This window comes from Aulonocara sp. 'chitande type north' Nkhata Bay, linkage group LG1, assembly GCF_057382095.1.
Source record: "Aulonocara sp. 'chitande type north' Nkhata Bay isolate Kocher_YH1m ecotype deep benthic linkage group LG1, A_spYH_male_GT1.1, whole genome shotgun sequence".
NCBI classification, from domain to species: Eukaryota; Metazoa; Chordata; class Actinopteri; order Cichliformes; family Cichlidae; genus Aulonocara; species Aulonocara sp. 'chitande type north' Nkhata Bay.
Window position 1 is genome coordinate 16725586 of NC_141344.1, and position 20997 is coordinate 16746582.

Below are 20997 nucleotides of genomic sequence, written 5' to 3' on the forward strand. Positions count from 1 at the left end.
ATATTCGCAATTGTTCCATCTCACCTGTTCACATTGCTTTCATTAGAGCCAAAGCATGTGATCTGATGACATAATACTGTATGTTTGAGTAATTCCACAGATGGCTTCACCATCCATTTCAAATGCCATAAAACAAAGTCAAACCATTAAAGATAATATACCCATTATTAGTATGGAAATTTGAAATGGAATGCCACAGAGTACTGAAAGCTTGTCACTTGAGTGACAGTTAAAGACACTCCTGGTTCAGTGCACTGTATTTAAGATGTGTTTGATGTTTTTCAAACTCCATATTTGGCACATTATGCTCGGGTGGCAGCTCACACCTTGTTGGTATTTAAGACAGATTTCAGCGAATATTACTGGATTGTGGTGGCGGTTACATTTAAGGGTGCAGCTCCCTCATAACAGGGAGGTGTCGTCTGCTGACAGATCACTGTCTGGATGAGAGAGCACAGCAGCATCCCACCTCATTACCGTAGCAACACACTAACCGAGGGACCGACACACTGCTCGCTGTGATTAAGATGTAAATTTCCTCTAATTGGAATGTAAATTCATACATTTATATGAAGACGTCAGCTGTCAGATTGCAATATTGTGTCCTTTTTTCTCCCTCTCCCCTGTTCCCCAAGCAGGGACTAGGTGCCTGTAATCTGTATCATACTCCCGCAGCCCATCCTGGGATTTGCCGTTTGTTTAATGGCGGGCCCATTGTCCTGCATCCAGCCCGTCATTGTAATGCTTCCCATTCATGTTTCTGTGTTTTGTTGCAGTCTGATTTGCTCTCGCTACCTGTGTTTGTTCCTCCATGCATGGCTGAGCCGTCAGGGCTTTGGGGATGGGGAGGGACTTTGAGACGGGGCCGGGGTCATTGGGTGGCCGTATTTTGTGTGTGCATCGATTACTTCTGCTGAATGTTCCTCAATGCAAATAAGTCTGCCACTTTGAGAGGAAGCACATGTATCTGAAGTAATTAATTTTACCCTTGAATGCCAGCTGTGGTGTTGGTGTGATGTGTTCCAAATTGAGCTTTCTCACCAAAAAGGTGTTAATTTAGGGATTTGGCAGATGAAGTAAGTCTGTTTGCCAGTCTGTATGGCCAATGAAACTGGGATGCGCCATTTTTGTCCTGCTAATTCAGAGATTGTGCTCAAAGCACCTTGTCCAAGTTATGTCATTGTCTGCTTACCACAAATCAGTATGACAAACAGAGTAGCTGTCTAATTTAGGGATTTGTTGGGTGGATGAATGAGCAGGTGCCTCATGTTTACAAAGGTGTTAACATTTTTATATTGTTTTTATAAGTTATGACTTGTTGACTTTGTAATGTTAGCACATGACATTGTTCCTGCTCTTTGTAAGAATAGAAAGTTAACATATTATTATAACTGGTACTTCTATTTACAGTGAAATGCAAAAGTCATGAAGTACACGTCATTTCTTTATACTTTGAGAGTTTGTTGTAATTTTTTAAAGTGATGTTGAGGAGTAATTCTTTTCCCAGCTTTCTGAAGCTCTTTCAAAGTTTTTATTTGGACGTGGGCTTCTTTTCCCCCTCACTTTCAGTCGGGTCCTTGAAACTAATACTTTTCAGAGGAAGGTTTTTGGTTTGTTTGTTTAGTCACTGAACATTGACCTATGAATCATTCAAGCATAAAAAAGAGATACTTAACTCAAAGGATGAACCAGTGTTGTGTCTAGACAACACTGGTTCAACAAATTGGCAAAGAACCAATTCTGAATTGTGTCTTTCGGCACTTTGTGACTAGCAGCCTGTGACAAACACACATTTGTTTGGCATTCTTTGCTTGAATCTATGAAAAATGCCAAAGTTAACACAGTTTGACAGGCATAAAATAGTATTTTTGTACCAAGAAGGTGATCCTCAGAGAGCTATTGTCCGAAATCTCATGGTGTGCAGTGTGTCCAGAACAAAATTGAGGAAACCACTCAAGTGGAGGAGAAAAATTAGAAGTGGCAGGCCTAAAAAAGTATATCCAGCAGACGAACACTGTCGGGAAGTTATGTCTTTAAGAAATAGGAAAAGCTACCTTTGTTTTCACGCAACAAGCTTTACCGGTACCCACCAGAACAGGTTGTGTTCTGATGACAAATCAGATCTGACAAATTCACACAGAAGTACACTACACATTATTTCAATTAGGAAACATACAAGAGCAACGACTTAAATTCTATTTTTAAAGGAACTGTGTCTTATCTTTTCCTTTCTTCTAAAAAACCACTATACATTATCTCTGGTGATAAAACACTGGAGAATTACACTGTCTCATTGTAAAATACACATTGATTTTTAACAGTGGCTGTTATATAATTATGATGTTCTGTTTTTTTTTGTAACAAGGAGGGATCTAAAACAGTAGAAAACAGTTTTTATTTCTGCTAAACATTAACAAGTTTATTTGATTGATCCGTAACTCATAAGTCTCAGAGGTACCATTAAGGTGCAAACACCCTTCAGCCATTGAGAGTTTGTATTTATAGACCACATACACCTGTAGCTGCGAGTTCATCATTAGTGAATAAATTTAGTGATCAGTTGTGTAAGAGACATCGATGACTGGCTTGTGTAATCTTGTCCACTGGACATGTTTCGATGAACACAAACAACAGCAGGCGGATTTAATTTAGTTTGTTCCTGAATTGTACAGATTGAAAAACACCTGAGGGTGTGTGTTGGGGATGTTGCATATCTCCTGTACATTCCAATCAGGCACAGGTAGTGTGTGAAATCTCTCAAGTCACGCAAACCTGTCTTGGAAGCTGGTTCAGATACTGTAATTGCTGCAGCATTTTCATGGTTTTTCACACGCTTTCTGAAATTATGAAGATACTAATTTCTGTGTGTGTGTGTGTGTGTGTGTGTGTGTGTGTGTGTGTGCGTGCGTGTGCGTGTGTGCGTGCCTAAAAGCCTTAATCTAAAAAAAATAAAAAAATAAATTTTAATCCTTTAAGAAAATGTGATATGTTCACAATACATCAGTGTGCGAAGCGTGCTGCAGGGTTTGACAGCAGCATGTGTTGATGTTGTAGGGTGCAGGAAATTAAAACACTGGAGGTCTCAGGAGAAACCTCTAGGCTATGTCAAGCTGGGAAGAAAAGGAGAGAGAGGGTGACACAACAGCTTCCTATTTTTATGTCCAGCAGACAATGCAGTTGGTAAAAAGCAGGTAAGTCCGTGCAGGCCTCTTGTGTGATGTTCTGTGTGGCCGAGCCTGGCATTCTCATGCACTCTGATTCCAGTTAAGGGTTGAGCTGTACGCCAGGAATCCTTACTATGCTGCCACAGCATGTCTGTGCTACTCCACCCACTTGTGGCACCAAACCTGCACAACGTGCCTTCCCTCAATTAGCTCTCCATCAGGAAGGAATCCTAATAAACCTGCTTCTTTCACTTCCACTCTATCCATCATCTTCAGTTTATTAAACCGAATCAACAGCGTGGAAATCTGATACGTTCTCAGCCACTGTTTCCGTTAACCAGGAATCTGCCTGTGGTCAGGTGAACCGGTTGGCTTTGCTCATGTGGGTTATTTTCAGTTTCTACATGATCCTGGAGAGCGGAGAGCGCACCATCCTTAGCAACTTAAAGTTACACCCGTCACCTGATTGCTTGCATGTGCAAGTGCATGATCTTTTTTTGCTTTTGGTGCCAAAATAAGGGATTCATGGGTCTCTAATAAATGTATATATTGAGGACTGTAGTAAACTATTTTCAGTACTGGAGTGAGAACTAATATACTTTTAGTTTTAACATTGTTTTACCACACAGCACCACACAACTAGCAAAGCTTGGCTTACTATTATCACATCAGACATACAAGAGTAGAGGTAGGAAGAACTGGGGCAGATAGAGAGACAAACAGAGGAAGAGAGAGAGAGACCATTTTGTCCCCCAGGTATGACAGAGTCACTCATGCAGAAAGATCCCACATGGAGGGAGGTGGGAGAGTGGGGTGGTGGGGGTGGGGGGCATGAAGGAACTCTTGGCTTCCTCTCCTCGTTTGTACCTCCCTTCACTGAAAACACATCTGTCTTCTTTTCTCTGCCACACACCTTTTCTGCATCCTTCGCTCACCTTCTCACTCCAGTAATGGAGTTTTGTTTTTTTTCACTGTTAACAGCTTAAACCGTTTTCTCATATTTAAGGCGTGAGGATTTCTTCTCACAGTTCATGCCACCTGCGATATTTTGTCAAACTTTGTGGGAATTGAGCGGCTGGTTATTGCAACCTGTGTCTTTTTTTTCTAGCTTTGGGTTTTTTGGCCTTCGGACACGGCGCCGTTACCATTACCCCAAGCAGTCTGTCTTACATGCAAATATGTGTCGGCTCTACAGCGATCACCATTTTGGTCCGCGGCAGAGCTATCTCATGGCTGCATGCATTAAAACAATTAAACTTTGCCCCTCCCCCGCCACAACAATCATTTGCGGATGTGTTGGGTGAAATTTAGCAAGAAATTATCATTTTCTGAATCACTTCACTCTGCTTGCTCTGTGTTTGTTTCATTCTTTCTCTTCCTCCATTTCGTCTTTGAGCTCCTTAAAAGACTTGGAGCCCCCTGCATGTTCTTCTTTTTGCTTCTTTTCTTCGTACTTTTTTTCATCATTATCCAACAGCACTTTTCTTTGCGTGCAAATGCTTTCTGAACGCCGTCCTTTCTTCCCTTTCAGGCTGGATGTCATTGTTGCTGCCTGTGGGCTGGGTGTATTTATTTAGGGGTAATTGGTGTGTGGATGAGTGAGGTAATGAGGTGCATCCACACTTGGCTGCTCCCCTCCCTGAGATCCTGAGACAGACGTAGCCTAGCTGGGCTCCGGTTGGAGCTGTACCACACTGCTGTCTCCGCCACACAGGTCAGAATGGCTCTTTCATACCCAGGTGGACAAATACAATCGCTGGGGCTGATACCTCAATGAGGCGTCTGAAGTGGTGTGTGTATGTGTGCATGAGCGCATTTCCATATGTGTTCATGTGCATGTGTTTGTGGGTGGAGATTGGGGGGGTGGAAAAACAGCGCTAGGCTGTGTGCTTGTCTCTGTCTCGAGTCCTTGTTTGCCTTGCAGCTTGTGTTTGTATAAGTGATTTTCTCTGTGTGTTTGTAAGTGCATGTATATCAGGCTGAGTGGGTGTTCAATGGAGCTCAAGGAGGACCTTTGGCTTTCATAGCCCCCTGCCAACCTCAAACTGCCCCTGATGTCCTGCAGAGTTACCTAATGATTTCACTTACACCTCCCTTATCTGTCTGGCCCGTGTGGCAGGAACCGTCTGACGCTTCAGCCTTTACATGCCATTTGCTGCCTCATATCCTGTGAAATTCAATTGCACAGCTCTAACTGTAGCCAGAGTCGTGGGATCTCCCTCTCTTACTCGCTCTCTTTCTCTTGCTCTCTAGCTCTGTCATCACACGCTCTGTCTCTCCCCCAGTCTAGCGTCTTGCATGTATTTGTAAATACAAACATCTGTACCATAACACATTTTCCCACATTATATCAGAGCAACCTTGCATTTTAGTGCTTTTGCGCTCCAAAGTTGACACTTCATTACCCCGCAGTGTGTTGGTGACAGACTTTGAATGAGCGGTAGAAGTTTTAAACAGGAAAGCTTGGATGTTTGTGGGCACCCACAGGTGTTCAGCAGATAATATTATGCATAGATTGTTTTGTTGTTATCAGGGTAATTGGTGTGGACCTGCCAGCCTTTGATAGACACACAATTACTGTATGTGATGCATAAGTGGACTCATTTTACGGCAGGATTTTGAGTTGCTAATGGTGCATTATTCAGCTTTTGGTCTGTCCCCAAAAGTGCCGGGCCAAATCAAACACGCCGCTCCAGGGTAATTGAGGCCCACTCCGCACCCCCTGCAGTGAGCAAGGCAGAACTGTAATCCCCTGACAACTCTGACTTGGCCCCAATCTGGCAGGCCGCCCATTTCCCAGCAAAACGCCTAACTCCACATCAGGGAGAATGAAGAAGCTGATAGTCACATCTGAACTGCTTTCCAATTCTGCTATTCTTTTGATATCAACGGTACTCTGTAGCCACCTCTATACTTTCTTTTTCTTTTAAACTTCACAGAATATAATTACACACTAATTGCATGGCTTAAACTAATATTCTTACTCATTAGTCTCCTCAAGCGTTTGTGGTTTTGTGATCAAAGGTTTTTGACAATAAACCTCACCACCCTAACCACAGAAAAGCTTTTCCTTAAAAAAAAAAAGAAACACTGCAATAGTTTTCTAAAGCTCTACCAGCAAAATGAAACACATAGTAATTACAAAAGCATTTTTCTGAAATTAGTAAAACTGTGTTATTTTGAGCGATTGTAACCTACCTAACCTAAATAATAACCAACCTACAACTGCAATATGCTAGTGTTACATACCAAGGATTCATACATTTCACATTAAACTTTTTTCAGTTGCCCATAACTTCAAAAAGTCCACAACTGGAGCTGCAGAGGTACACAGCTTTAAGACATGAAACACTTTCATTCTGCACACGTCATATTTAATTCTCACGATTCATTTCTTTTAACATATTGAAGTTAATAGTGCTTCATAATTGGCACAAATGCAACATTATCTAATCATTGAAAAAAAATCTCTGCACTAGTTGTATTGTCATACTTGACATTATAAATTAGTTTATTTAAAATAAACCCTCATAAGAGCTTATTTAAGATCCAGTTTAAGATGCTAAAATTATTCCTGTTGAGTTAATGCATTGATTCATCACTTCCTTCTTCTTCCTTTCTTCCTTCCTGCATGATAAAGACCATTTTCTAGTCACTCATATAACTGTAAATGACACTTTCCGTGCAGTAATTTTTTTCCTCAACAACAAACCTAACATTTTTGCACTTTTAGAGAAAAGAAAAGCATGAAAAAATACACCAAATAAAATTTCTCATGCCTAATTGGTCAAGAAGTGAAACAAAAAACTGTGATTTTATGAAAGGGTGTTTAAAACACCTGCACTGTTTGATGAAACATCTGCTTTTTTGAAAATCTTGCTGTAAAATCCTTAAAAAATAGAATATTTTGTCTTTTTTTTGCTTTGGAAGCTTATTACAGTGATCATTGCAGTTCAAAGAAGTGATTTGTAGCTGCACCAACATTTAATGGGTTCTCCCTTAGTCAATACTTTTTGACTAGCCTAGTTTCATGAAAATCATCTTGGTTGTTTTGTGCACATTCATGCTGACAAACAAACAATAGTCACAGCCATCTATCTCAGAACATTTGTTTCTTGTCATTCTTTTAAAATCTCGACATTCTCTGAAGTGTCACCTCTTATGGGGTCATTTGCAGGGAGGGTATAACATGCATTTAGCGCTGTCTGATTCTTAACTTTAGCATGTGTTCTCCCCAGGCCTTGGCTCACTGTTTTAATAGCTTTAGTAATGCTTCACAATTAACACTCAGCCAGCGCTCTGGGTTAGGTCATGGCTGGTGTTTTTCAGGCTAAATTAGAAAACACAAAACAAGAATTCCCCATCACCCACAGTGTTTTTAGGACCTAGTGGTTATGGGCAAAATGGAAGGTGGTGAATTTTTTGACAGGGCAGCCGAGGTGATGCCTCATTCCCTTTGACATCTTGAACACCCTAAAGGTGGCTTTGCCAACAGTCTACCCAGGAAGCACCTTACCTAGCTGTGGCTAAATTTACACAACCACCTGCCCACAGGGAGGGAACTAGAGAGGAGAGCAGAGGTGGAGGTGGAGTGGCGATGGAGGGCAAATGATGGGAGAGAGAAGGAGGGGGGAGGGACTGAAGTATGTTGGTGTGCAAGAGAAATTCAATACAAAATATGTTTACGTAGTTACTTTCAGTCCTATTTGTTGTTTTAATTTACCTCAGATGGGAGATATTTTCCAGTTTATCGTCTGTTGTAAAGGAAAAAACGTGTTCCACCTGTACTGTGTTATTTACGCCCCCCCCCCCCCCCCCCCTTTTTTTTTTTTTTTTTTAAATGATTGGCCTGGTGGTGTGCCTGTTTTACAAGCACTCTTTAACTCCATTAGCTCACCATTTGTGCTACAGACAAAATTCAAACAGGTTTGGAAAGAAGAGAAGACGCGATTTAAGGGAATATTCTGTGATTTTCTGTAGCACAAAGCACAAGGTACTGCTGTCTGAACAGAAATATCAGCTGTGCCTAGATTTTACTATGTGAGCTTTACATTACTTTACATTACATCCTTAACCATTCTGGACTTAGAGAGAAACTTCAAATAATTTCTGAAAAATATGAATATTTTTGAATTTTACAGCCAAAATTACAAAATAAATCCAGACGGCTTGTATGAAAAAGATGAAAAATTATGTTTTCAACCAACATGTCTGTGGTCTGCAGTAACACCAGTTTTTACTTCTTACAGATGTGTTTTAAGTTTCCTTGCCCACAAGTCTTCTAAGGTCACCACAGGTCAGAGTCATTGAGAACGAAGCTCCATGCCAACGTCCATGTGGCTGACTTCAAAAAATTATAACGAGAACGACTACTCGTCCGTGGTGTACAGTTCTATTGGATATATAGTGTTCAGCTATTAATACCAATACTACAAGAGCTGTTTTGGTTTTGTGCTCAGAGTAGCTGCCAAACAGATTGTTACTGAAAATTCAGTAATTAAATGAGATGTCAGCGTGTGATAAAGTATCTGTCGGCTTATTTACTCATGATTATGATTGTTTTATGAATAGGCATAAGTATTAACCACTTAAACCATATTTATGCTTTTTATAAATTTACTGAAAGCATGCTTATATTGAAGCTCCCAAGATGGACAGTCGAATAGAATGGTAACAATTCTAGATGCTCCCCAATGGCAGTGTTCAGGCTGATTGCCTGTAGGCTGATGTGGAGTGAATGGCCTTAGAGGCTCTAGGCTGGTCTATGTGTGGCCCGGCTGGTCCAAGTCAGCAGTAATGACTGGCTTTGGCCAGCATGCCTGTTAGTGTGAATGGGGTTACTCTGGGCAACACCTTTTCAGCTGGGTCCTATGAAGTCCCCAGTATGGTGGTCTTTGTCCACACAAGGGCTGTCCTCTCAGCAAAAAGGGCTTCTTTTTTGTGAGGACTATCAACTGGTGATGGATTATACCCACCCTTCTTTATTCATCCGGGCAGGGTAACAGAGAAAGATGTGAGCGAGCATGTATGTCTTAGGTATACGCAGATATGTATGTAATGTCACACTCAGCATAAAAAGCATTACATGTGTAAATGTATAGTTTTCTTTGGTGAACCTGACGTGATCCCCACAGTTTGTTTTTCGTCAGATTCTCTTTTCCTGAATTTTTTTCTTCCTCCTTAGCTTCAACCATCTTTTGCTAAATCTTAGTTGTTTAACTGCTGCTTGGCTCCAAAAGATTTAGCAGGTGAACTTCATGGCAGAAACCTGCAATTGGAGAGACTGTTCGGCCCCAGTGTAAAGAATTGGCCCATAATTCTTATACACAGCTGTGCCTTTGTTTACAAGTGTATATGCTGCCGTTTTCAGTTGCAGACACGCTTAACAAGAGTGCTGGTGTCATGTGCATCTCATGGCTTACATTGCAGTAATGCTATGTGCAATTTGTTAGTAAGAGAGGTAAGAGCAGGTTAAGTTTATAAACTTGTAGTTTTAATATCTTCAGCACTGAAGACATTTTAAATGGACGATGATATATTGTTGTGTTCTCCTTTTATTTTGATTTTGCCTTCAGTTCTGGTCTTTTACTTGCACACTAGACTTCGTCTGTGAGAGACATTACCCCACACCCCTCCCGAGGGGTCAGCCACTTACCCAGGCTGACACAGTAACCTCCAGACGACCTTTCGCTTTGCCAAATGTTATGCCTGTAAACTGCGTGAACTCTTATCACAGTAAATGATGAAAGAAAGAACAAGACTTGTTAGTGGGAGCTAAAGCCGGGTTTAGGTAACCCTAGATGTACAATTCTGCTTTGTGCACTCATGTTGTAAGTACCTCTGTGTGACACATGCATAGGAAAGTAGCCGTGCGTTGTAGACTGAGTGCAGCACCGAAAAATACATGAATAATAGATGACAAAATATCTGTGGAAATGTTCTAGGTTTTATTTTTTTTATTTTTTTCAAATTTGTATTTATTTATTTTTTGGGTTACTGAAACAGTGACAGACGATTTCGTGAAAGGGTAGTAGAGTTTTTGAAGTAACGAGCGCTTCATAAAACATGCAGCTTTAGTGCATATCGAATCTACTGTTAGTGAGATTTAGCATTGTTAGCTGGATAGTTTTGCTGTCTTCGGAAAGAGTCTATTCCCCACTGTTGCTAGTATTTATGCAAAGCTATGATGACTGGTGCTTCCTCCAAACTCACCCTGAGGTGAGACATATGAATTGTTTCAGTGCTCCAATCACCTCTGCAAGTAAAAAAAATCTAAATCTCAATTATTTCTTTACATTGTTACTTCTGTTATTCTTCTGATTTAAAATATAAACAGATTTCATATACACTTGCACCTGACTTCATTAGGTAGAAGTCCTCATCTCATCTTTTTGAAAACAAATATTTAATCAGTCAATCATATGGCACCAACTCAATGCATTTACACATAAGAACAGGATCAAAACAACCTAATGAAGTTTAAGGGACATTGAGTGTGATATAGTAGTTGCTGTCTGACTTGCTGGTCTGAGTTTTTCAGAAACTGCTGATCCACTGGGATTTTTCCACACAACCTCTCTAGAGTTTACAGAAAATGGTCCAAAAACCCCTCCGAAAATATCTTTTGAGTAGCAGTTCTCTGACTCAAAATACCTTATTGATGCCATAGGTCAGAGGACTGACTCCCTTGAGCTGGTAAGAATACAGAAGTAAACCAAATAATCATTCAGAAGAGCATCTCTGAGCACACCACTTACCGAACCCTGAAGCAGATGGGCCACAGCGGAGAGAGACCTCACTGGGTATCATTCCTGGCAGCTAAGAACTGAAACTGAGGCTACAATTTGCATGAACACACCTCAGAAGAAAATCATCGCCTGGTCTGATGAGTCTTGATTTCTGCTGTGACATTCGGATGAGAATTTGGCCTAAACACAAGATCATGGATCTGTTTTGCCTTGTATCATAATTCATGCTGTTGGAGGAGGTTTAATGGTGTGGGAGAGATTTGACTCACTTTGAGCCGCTTAGTACCGATTGCACATCATTTAAATGCAGAGCATAACTTAGTATTGTGTCCATCTCTGTATCACCACAGTATACCCATCTTCTAGTGTCTGCTTCCAGCAGGTATTTCTTGAATATGACAATTAGTTCACTGTAGTCAAATGGCCTCCACAGTCACCAGATGTCAATCCAGCAGAGCACCAGCTGTGTAGTGCTGTCATGTCATTATTTACCAAAGTCTCTCAGAAATGTTTCCAGCACCTTTCTGAATCTCTGCCACAAAGAATTAAGGTAGTCGTGATGGTAAACGGATTCAGCTAGTTAGGTGTACCTAACAAAGTGGCCCGTGTGTGCATATTGGAAGTAAAATTTAAAGTAAACTTGATTTGTAGCCCCCCAAAAAACAGGGAGAAATGATACACTTCACCTGTAAACACCAATAGTTGGTAAATCATTGTCAGCTTAAATCTTATTGTTATAGCTCTGCTTTTCTTTGTTTTTTTCTTACTAAATCATTTTAAATTCCCAAAAGTGTGATTGTTAAAGCAGGACATTAGACAACCTGCTCTTACTAAAGTTGCCAGTGAGGTTTTAGCTTGAGGATGCCAATATCAGAGTCACAGTTTGAGGGGTAAAATGTGTGTTTGAAGGATGGAGGGCACAAGAGATCCCCCAGATATGCTGTCATAACCCATGCAACCGCACTTTTTGCTATGGGCCTATTGGTAGTGAAAGCAGCACTTAGATATGTTTGTACTCTTCGCCCTCTATCCTTCTCCCTTTCTCCCCAGGCACCATGTCACTCCAGGGGAAATCCAGCACTCTCTGGCTATGCCCAAGTTCATAACACCAACTAACCCCCCTCTTTTCACTATCCACCATCACAAGGGTCAATGTGCCCTCACCCTACAATGCCCACGGTCTTTACCAACACTGCCCTCCAAAGAGAAACAAAACTGAACTGAAAAGAGACAAAATGGCCCCACACCGCTTCTCCTGTCAAAGCTCTTGACAGGCCCAAGCGGAGGACCCCAGAGGAGGGTTTAGTTGAAGATGATGACGACAGATATAACAAGTTGTTGTGTTACAGCACAGTTACACTTTGGCCCTTGTTTGTCCATTTAGTTATTCAGAATCATCACAGAGCTAACTGATTCCCATGCATGTCATGTTTAGTAACATGACAGATACAATCAAATGCTGCTTTTTATCAGTCTGTGGAGCGTGAAGGGTAAGTGAGGAGTTAGTTATTCAAGAGAACAAGAATAAACATTCCATTAGGTATTAAAAAAAAACTTGAAATATTGTCAGCTAATCAATTTCCTGTTTGGACATGCTCGCTTTTAATGAAATTCAGTCAGTTATTAGTCCCTTCCCCTTTTTCCAGTGTTAGGGAATATAATTACATTGAAAATGCTTACTCATCCTTCTGCCTGCCTGCTGCCTACTCTGTCAGATGCATTAGGCCATGAAGCGGAATAGATGAGGAGCCTGTGTCTGTATCTGTCTATCTGTCAGTCCTCCTGACTGTCTGTATGCCTGACTTTTAGATTATCCCGGATCAGGCAGCAGGTGACATGGTGAGCAGGTGACCATCACCCAATTACCAAAGAGAAACTTGAGAAAGCTCCAGTGTAGTTTGCGTTTGTTTCTTTCTTCTCTTGTCTCCTGAAAAAGGAAAAGGAAAAAGCTTTATCAGGTAGCATGCAACTTAACAAGCAAGAAAATGCATCCGTCCTTTCATGCGTATTTTTTGCTAGTATTCAAATGACGCTGAAGGTTAAATATACTACAATAAACCATGTTATTACCGAAAAGAATGCAGAATAAAATCCCAAATATTCTAAAAGTGATTAATAATGTCAAATTAATTTGACAAAATAAAAGGATGAGAACAAATTTTTACTTAAAAATTTCAAAGTCTAAAGGAGAAAGACTTTGCTAGTCAACAGGTTATTCTTAGGGCAAGGCCAGGGATTGTGTTACGCTCTTTGTTACCACAAAAGAAGAGAAAGGTAGAGCTTCTTCTCAGCTTTTGTTAGGTGCAGGTGGGCTAGAATTTCCAAAGTGATTGGCATAAAGGATTTATGCCGGGTTGTTTCTGCATTTTTTTTTCTGGGAAGGTGGCGGAAGTATTCTCCGAAATTGCCAGGGTAAATGTGCTCATAGTTTACTTGTCGAATAGAAAGGTTCATCACCTCATTATGTGGGTTTTTGGTGTGCTAAAGCCAATACTAGTTCCTATAGATACAGCAAATGATTTCCCACACAATGCTGTGAAACTTTAGAGTTGCGAGGGATTACAGCGCTGGCAGGCGATTTACCTTGGTTTAGTCACTGAACAGATCAGCAGTTTCAGCCGTGAAACAGTCTGCTGCCATTTTGACCCTTGGCTGGTTGTAGAAATGGGGCTGGAAATGGAAGACATTGACCTGGTGTCACGGACAGATGTACACATTAGTTTACAGTGGCTGCACTGCAGCTGTGCCGCTCAAGGAAATGGAATTGGCAAAAGGTATCACCTCTAATGTGACCGCAGTCTATGAATACTGGACCTAGAGCTATATATTAAAAATACATTTTGTCGAATTGTTCTGCATTAATAAAATGACCCAAGCTTATCTTATTGGTAACAGCATGTACCCAGATTTCAGTCACTTTTTCTCCACTGCAATTGTAATGACTTCAATGTAGAGAAGCAATTTTCAGTTTTATGTAATTTCAGTGAAATCACCGAGTTTACGAAATGCTGTCAGCATTACAGCACTGATTGATTAAGTAGGTGTTTATGGTAAATATCTTGTCACTTCCTTAAACATATTCCTGTGCCAGCTAATCTGATTGGAACAGCCAGACCGGTCATCATGTGTTCTAACAAGGTGTTGGGTTTCCCATCGTCCTAAGCTGTACAGTGACACGGGCCATTTGAAAGTGTGGCTAAAACTCTATGGAAGAAATGACTCGTTAAATTAGCACCTAATACTCCAGTCATTAGCAAGCCGTTACCACCACTGGAATGCCTTTGATGGCGCTGCTTTGTGTAAGTAGGTCCCTTGTAAGCTCCACTTGGAAAAATCTCTCCATTTAGATGTTGGAATATTACACAACTGCTTTCCATTGTAACGCACACAAGCAAAACAAAAGAAGATGCCCAAAACAGTGATTTAGTGTGTTCTCTGACCCTTAAACGACTGACGTCATATCCACAAATAAAACTACAGAGAGTGGAAATGACCGGGCAGCATAAAACACCGTATTCTCTGAGAAACAGGTCTTTGGGGTCTTTGGTAAGCTGAAGGGAATTGTCCATTGTGGGGTGATATCAGTAACCCTCTTAGGCAAAGCTAGTCTGTGGGCCGACCCCGAGGGCTCATTTCAAGTGCTTAGTGCTCGTTTGGAGCTTTGTCACCCCTCGCCCTGTTGCCAGCATGGCCCCATCCCCTCTGGCTGTGGTGGCGGAGCTGTACCACAGACCTTTACCCCTGCCCACCACCAGGGAGGGAACACTGACATCACAGCTCTAAGACACACACTCACGCACACACACACACACACACACACACACATTGACTAAGATTGTAGCACACATCCAATTTCACATTGCCCCCCTCCACCACGGCACCACAGCCAATGGTCTATTTTCCCGCCGTCCACTCCTTTCCAACACCCACCCCCTACCCCTCGCCCCTTTCTTATGTTTTTCCTCTTTCTCCACCCTCGCGAAGGTTGCCAGGCAGCAAAGAAAGACTTCACACACACATACACCCCACTATGCCTCTGAGGGTTATCCGGATGTCCTTGTTTACATCATGGAGTGTGCAGGACGTAGGGAAGCAGATTCAGAGCCTCCCTGACTATGTCTCTCGAAGTCCTACACTGACCTCCATTCATTTGTTGTCAGTGTGAAATGCTCAGGGCAGTAATGCATTTGCTGTAAACATTGCTACAATAATCTACTGTACTTACAATGCTTTTAAAATATTTGGTGTAAATTTCAAAGATAAATTCAAAATTATTGAAAATAATTTGATTGTCTTCATGCATTTAGCTGTGCTTAGGATTACTTCATTTGGTATAGAAGAGAGTTTTTTGGCTCTGATAACATTTATCGACTCTTATATTGGCTGTGTGTGTGTGTGGTGGTTGCTGGCTGTTACTAGGCTGTCTTTTCCCTGTGTGTCAAACCAATCGATTGGTTTGTTTGCTCCTCCCTCCAACTTTGATGTTACCATTGATTGTTCTCATCTGCCCCTGAACTCAAAGGTTAGAGGAGCTGAGCTGCACTTCTGAATTGCTTTGACCTTCGCTCTGCACATGCTCAGTGGGTTTACAGAGCCCAGAGCCAAACAGACATGGTGTAGCCAGGCCCGTGGGTGCGTGACAGCCAGACAACGGTGTGATGTCTTTTTTTTCCCCTTTAACTCACCCACTGAGGATGATGTATATGTGATTGATTTTTCTCCTACCTCTCTCTCTAACATGTTTCCGCTGCAGTGCGCTAAGCAGGACTGAGTCCAGGCTTGATCAATGCATTGTTTTTCTTTTTCAATCACACTCGAGTGAGCTGAAGACACGAAAGGTTACACAGGTGAGGTTTGGCAGGGTATGGAAGCAAAGCAGCGCTTCTGGAGGCCCCCTCAAGGCCGGTGTATGAGTTTGCCTGGGATGTTTGTGTGTGCGTGCGTGCATGTGTGTGGGGGGAAAAAAAGGAGTGAAAGAAAGACTAACATGCAGAGAGAAGTTGAACAGATTCATGTTTTTCTAACAACTTCATCTTCTGGTCTCACCAGTCTTAGTTCATGCTTATTATGTGCCTCATGTTTGTTCTTCACTGGGAATCATTTTCCTTGCCTCTATGTAACCTTAGCTTTACCATCTCACATTAAATTACAGGTCCTTCACAAGTGTCTCAGTTCTCACCTTCCCTTAGATAATCTGCAGGAAGACTACTCTTCTTTCCTCTGTTTGCCTCACAAATGGTTTTCTGAAACACACACAAAGGCAATATGCTCAACAACTTGAGCTGTCGGCCACAGGAGCAGGAAGAGAAGGCTTCATATCAGACACGAAGATCAGTCATTTAAAACACACTCAGGTGTTTCAGCACTCTAAAAAAATAAAGGCTGGAAGTCATCTACCCTGAAGGGGTAAAGAGTGCGGCGTTGTTCTGATTATCTCTAAGTAATGACGCTCTTAAACCCCGTACCCAAACACCTAGTCATTAGGAAAAAGATAAGTATCTGTGGGAGTGGAAGGGCTCTGCTAAAGCTGGATGTCTGGAGGGGAAGGACGTGGCGGGCAGGGAAGGTTTACAGGGTTGAGGTGGGCTAGGTGTGGGAGTGCAGGCTTTGGCCAGTGGGTTTCAGATGTCATGGCAGATTCTTTCAAGGGGAAATTATAGGGTTTAACTTCTCTTGTACCCAGAATGGCAGTATTCTGATTTAACTTCCTCAATAGACACTCGGGCAACAAGCCACTCAGCACCATTGTCAGGGCCACACTTGACTCCGGAGATACTTCACCTCCTCTCACGCTCTCAACAGCTCTTCAAGACTTTGTTCATGGAGGGCCGCCGACAGCCTTTCACGGCAGATCTGGAGAAAGCAGAGCAGGCAGTGAAACCCCTCTTAAGCTTTATAGCAGTAAGCATGTTGGTGTTTGGGGGGTTTACACGAGTGGCCCTCATTAACCTCTTAGCGTCTTTGTGCTTTGAGTTGGCACAGGGCTGCTCTGTAGATAAGCTTTACTGTAAAAGACTTTCTTGTAGACAACTGAGCACAATTTGTGTTACAGTAAAGCAGTCAGCGCTGCTGCACTGATGCAAATGCATCCATCTAGATTTTCCGGGCACAGTTGTGTTGGAACACACACTTTCTCTTACTTCATAAATGAGTGATTTTGTGTCCCATTCACAATTCTCCAAAACAACCCTAACACACACACACACACACACACACACACACACACACACACACACACACACACACACACATATATATATATTCCCCATGAGGTGTAACAGACCTAAAGCTCTCTGAAGCATTTAGCAACACGCTGGCAGGTTTACTCCATGCTGCCAGTGCTGAGGGGAGTGCTGAAGCATCTAATGCAATTTCAACCCAACATGGCTCTCTGCGAATAAGCATCACTGAAGAGTAACATCTACTGTATGCTGATCCACTGCAGAGCTTTCTTCTTGCACTGACGCTCTGCCCCCTCCCTCTGTCCCTCTTCTCTCTCTCTGATTTGTGCAGAGACTGCATTTGCCTCCAGACTTGTCTGAGACAGTGAGTCGTGTGAGCAGGGGGGAGCTGGCAGGAGCAGCCGCGGTGGCGTCAACCTGTGGCTCCGGCACTTCCGGCAACAAACACCTGGACTTCTAGAGCTCCCACACAGTCGCTATAGGCAACCAACACCTGGAATGCCGCAGCGTTGTCCTCTTCACTGCGGTGACCAGGTTGTTCCCTTGCCCACATAATGTCAACATCTATAACCCTGCCAGCCATTACCACCTGCCAACTGACACAGCCAGGGGTGAAGATCTAAACATCCACAGTACCTCTTCTCATAACCGACACATTTCTTCCTATATTTCACAGCTCTTCTTTTATTTACACTTAGTCTACATGCTTTTTGTTTTTTTCCTGACTCTGAAAGCTGATATTCACACAATCCACGCTGTCATTACGGACTCATTTCACTTTTGTTGCTAGCAAACCTTTTTCTGTTTTTCCTGCAAGCTGCAGAAACATAGAAACACTGTGTTGTTTTGAAATGTAATGTAAATGGCTGGTAAGGTGATGATTACTTAACCTAAATAAAATACAAGCTGGGTGTTTTTTTCAGGTTTGGTACATTTTGTAAGTTCTTTGTTGTTTTCTCTGCCTCTAGAGAATATGTTTACAAGCAAAGTGCAGCCGTTAATTATTTTTTTTTAACCTTTCTTTACAGACAGACAGTCGAAGTAAATATTGAATAATTTAACTAATCTCTGGGCCTCTGTCGACTCACTCCACTTTACAAAAGTCTATAAATACAGTTTATTTTGCAGGTTGATCAAATTTTCTTATGTAAAAGTAAATAATAAACAATAAATATACAGAACATGGCACACACTATATTGTGTATATCGCCAACTCTGAGGAGAAAATAGACTGTGAGACTGGGAGGGACTGATCTCTGGTTTGCCTGACTGGTTTCAGGTTTGGATAGGGATGCCTCCATCTGACCCTGAGACTGTGCCTGTGAGTGATGTATACCTCCAGTAAGCAGAGCAGAGCAGGAATGTGGGCAGAGGGTAGGAGAGCTGAATTTGGGTGCAGGCTTCACACCTCATCAGGCATGTTTGCTGGATGAGCTGCTTTGCCATGACAAGCCCAAAAGAACAAATTAGGTCAAACGGTGACATGGAGAAACAGAGGAGAACAAAAAAATCAACATGAAAAATTAAATGTTTCATTTTTATTTTCCTCAGTCTGCTGTTGATGCCAGTTTGAATATTTTTGCTCGTAAAAACTGGCAGTATTGGTAACCATCTGCAACACTTGTCGGGAGAGGGTAGTGTTACCTGACGGATTCATACATGAGTGGAGCGCTCTTGTATCAGGTGTATATTATGAGCAAGAACGAGTTTTCGTACACAGGTCGCTTACGCATGTGAATGAAAGATAAAAACGCATTTTTTTAAAGTTATTGTTGCTGATGACATATTCAGGGTGCAAATTAAAGGTAGATTAAAATAGAACAGACTCATTTTGACACGTGTTTATGTTCCCGTTTCACTAGCATGCAAGTTTGTTGTTTTTTTTGTTTTACATTATTTAGCCCAAGTTTCTATGTCAGCATGCTGATTCACATTCTGTCTACTCGGTTCAGAAGCACTTGAGCTGATTGTTTTTTTAATTTATAAAATGTTTTGAATCAAATTTAGAATTTAGCATATGACTTATCATAGAGCGGATTTGTCAGCGTCCTCCCACAATGCAGCGGCTTATGATTAGCCAAGTGTTTGCCTGTTTTGTCACCTGTCTTCTGATTGATTCAGTTTTGTTGCTCAAAATGCAATGCGCCTTTATTACTAGGTATGTTACCAGTCTCTAAATGAAATCCGTATTACTGTCGCATAAGATGAACATTCGATGCTGTAGGTATATTATGCAGCTCTTCCTGAAGTAGTGTGGAGATTGCACATCTATATGTTTCTTAGCTAAAGCCAACTATTTGAATATAGTTGCTTTTACTTGGGTTTTATGGATTGTATTTTATCACATACTATTAAAGAAGTAAAAAGTGGGGTGTTTTCTTAACCACATTCAATAAATTTTTTCTGCATTAACTATTTCTCTGAGAAGTTTAGTGTAAAAGCAGATTCCCCTTCAAATGTGTTGTTGTGTGTTGCTTTAGAGATGAGAACCAATTAAGCCATACTTGTCAAAAACATCTTACTCAAAGCTTATACTACTCTTTATTTGTATTCATAATGATGAGGGAGGCATGACTTCATGTTTGCTTCAAGCACACGCTCACGCTGAGACGCTAAGTAGCCGGGCGTCAGCATTTGTTCACTTGCTGTGGGAATTCAGATTCAGATTTCTCCAGGTCAGAATTATTGTGTCTCATTAAAAATCATATCGAAAAGTAAAAAGTTCTCTGCAACTTTTACAGAAACTTCTATTGCCTGACTTTGTTCCGCACAAGAATTACATTTAAACCATTTTATCCCGAAGCTGTGTATTATTTAGACTTCCACTAATTGCAGTCTTTCTTGCATTTTGAATCTCTCTGTAATTATTAATGTTCCTCTTCTGTCTTGCCGCAGTCATCGAGTCCGCTCCGTCTTCCCCTCCTCGTGCTCCCGAAACAGACTTCCTCCATTTGTGTGATAAACTGGATTAAATGAACAGAGAAATTGCTTTAGTCCAAGAAAAAAAAAATCCTCTTAAAAATCTGATTAACCTCCAATCCTGCAAACTTCTAACTGAACTATTTAATATCGAGTGAGACATCTACATGAAGTTGATCAATTTAGCAGGATGTTCGGAGCTGGTACATGCTGAGTGAATCTTACCTGACCTCACTCTCTCATGGATAACTTTTCCTTTTAGATGGTTACTCTCGCTCTCTCTCTCTCCCCCTCCATACCCCTTTAAATCCATACACATACACACACAAGCCCCCCACCCCCTGCTGAGGCAGCAAGTGAAGCAAAATAACTCACTCTGCCACACAATCGCTCCTCCACCTCGCTCTAGGCACTGACTGCTTTATTTCATGACTTTTTTCCCCCCTTTCTCTTCTCTGCTCCCTCCTTTTCCTCATTGGTCCCGTCATCGGTCCTGTATTTTTTTTTCTTTTTCCATACCATCGTAACTCTACTAAAACAAGAGCAAGGGACGTTGAATTGCTTGACCTTTCTCATTGTGTGGTCTGTGTCGACTTGGTTCGGCCCCACACATCAGGAATGTGTTTTTTTTATTTTGGACGCCTTTGTTGGGAAGGAATCGAACGTGTTACGTTCACCACAAGCTGTCGCACTGGCACCGGCCCGTGTTAGAGTTGTTCACTTTAGCAGCGACGATGCAAAAAAAAAAAAAACAGAGTTTCTCCTTGCTCAGTAAAAGCTGACACAGCATTAACCAGGCAAAAAGGCTTTCTTTAAGACACAATTTTACTGTACAAAATGTTTTTTATAGTTTTCACAAAATACATTTAGAAAGCTCCATTTTAAATAAAATTAAATTGAAATATTTAAGAGACAGCGTGTAGACGTTTTATCTCAGAAGCAATGCTCAGACGTAAACCCAGTATGTGTCCATGTTCTACGTAC

At 41.6% G+C, this 20997-nt stretch overlaps 1 protein-coding gene across 2 annotated transcripts in view; it reads left to right on the forward strand.

The window, feature by feature from the left end:
• elp4 (elongator acetyltransferase complex subunit 4) overlaps positions 1-18016 on the forward strand; it is a 54643-nt gene extending 36627 nt beyond the window's left edge. The window contains exon 11 of one of the 2 annotated variants that reach the window (XR_015128353.1): positions 17426-17561. Coding sequence is in view for 1 of the 2 variants with exons in the window: in XM_086285789.1 (XP_086141915.1) it covers positions 17426-17554 (129 nt within the window). In the remaining variant the exon portion in view is untranslated. Of the gene's footprint in view, positions 1-17425 lie in introns of both variants that reach the window. The other variant, XM_086285789.1, reaches the window with a different exon arrangement.
• Positions 18017-20997: the final 2981 nt, after the last annotated feature.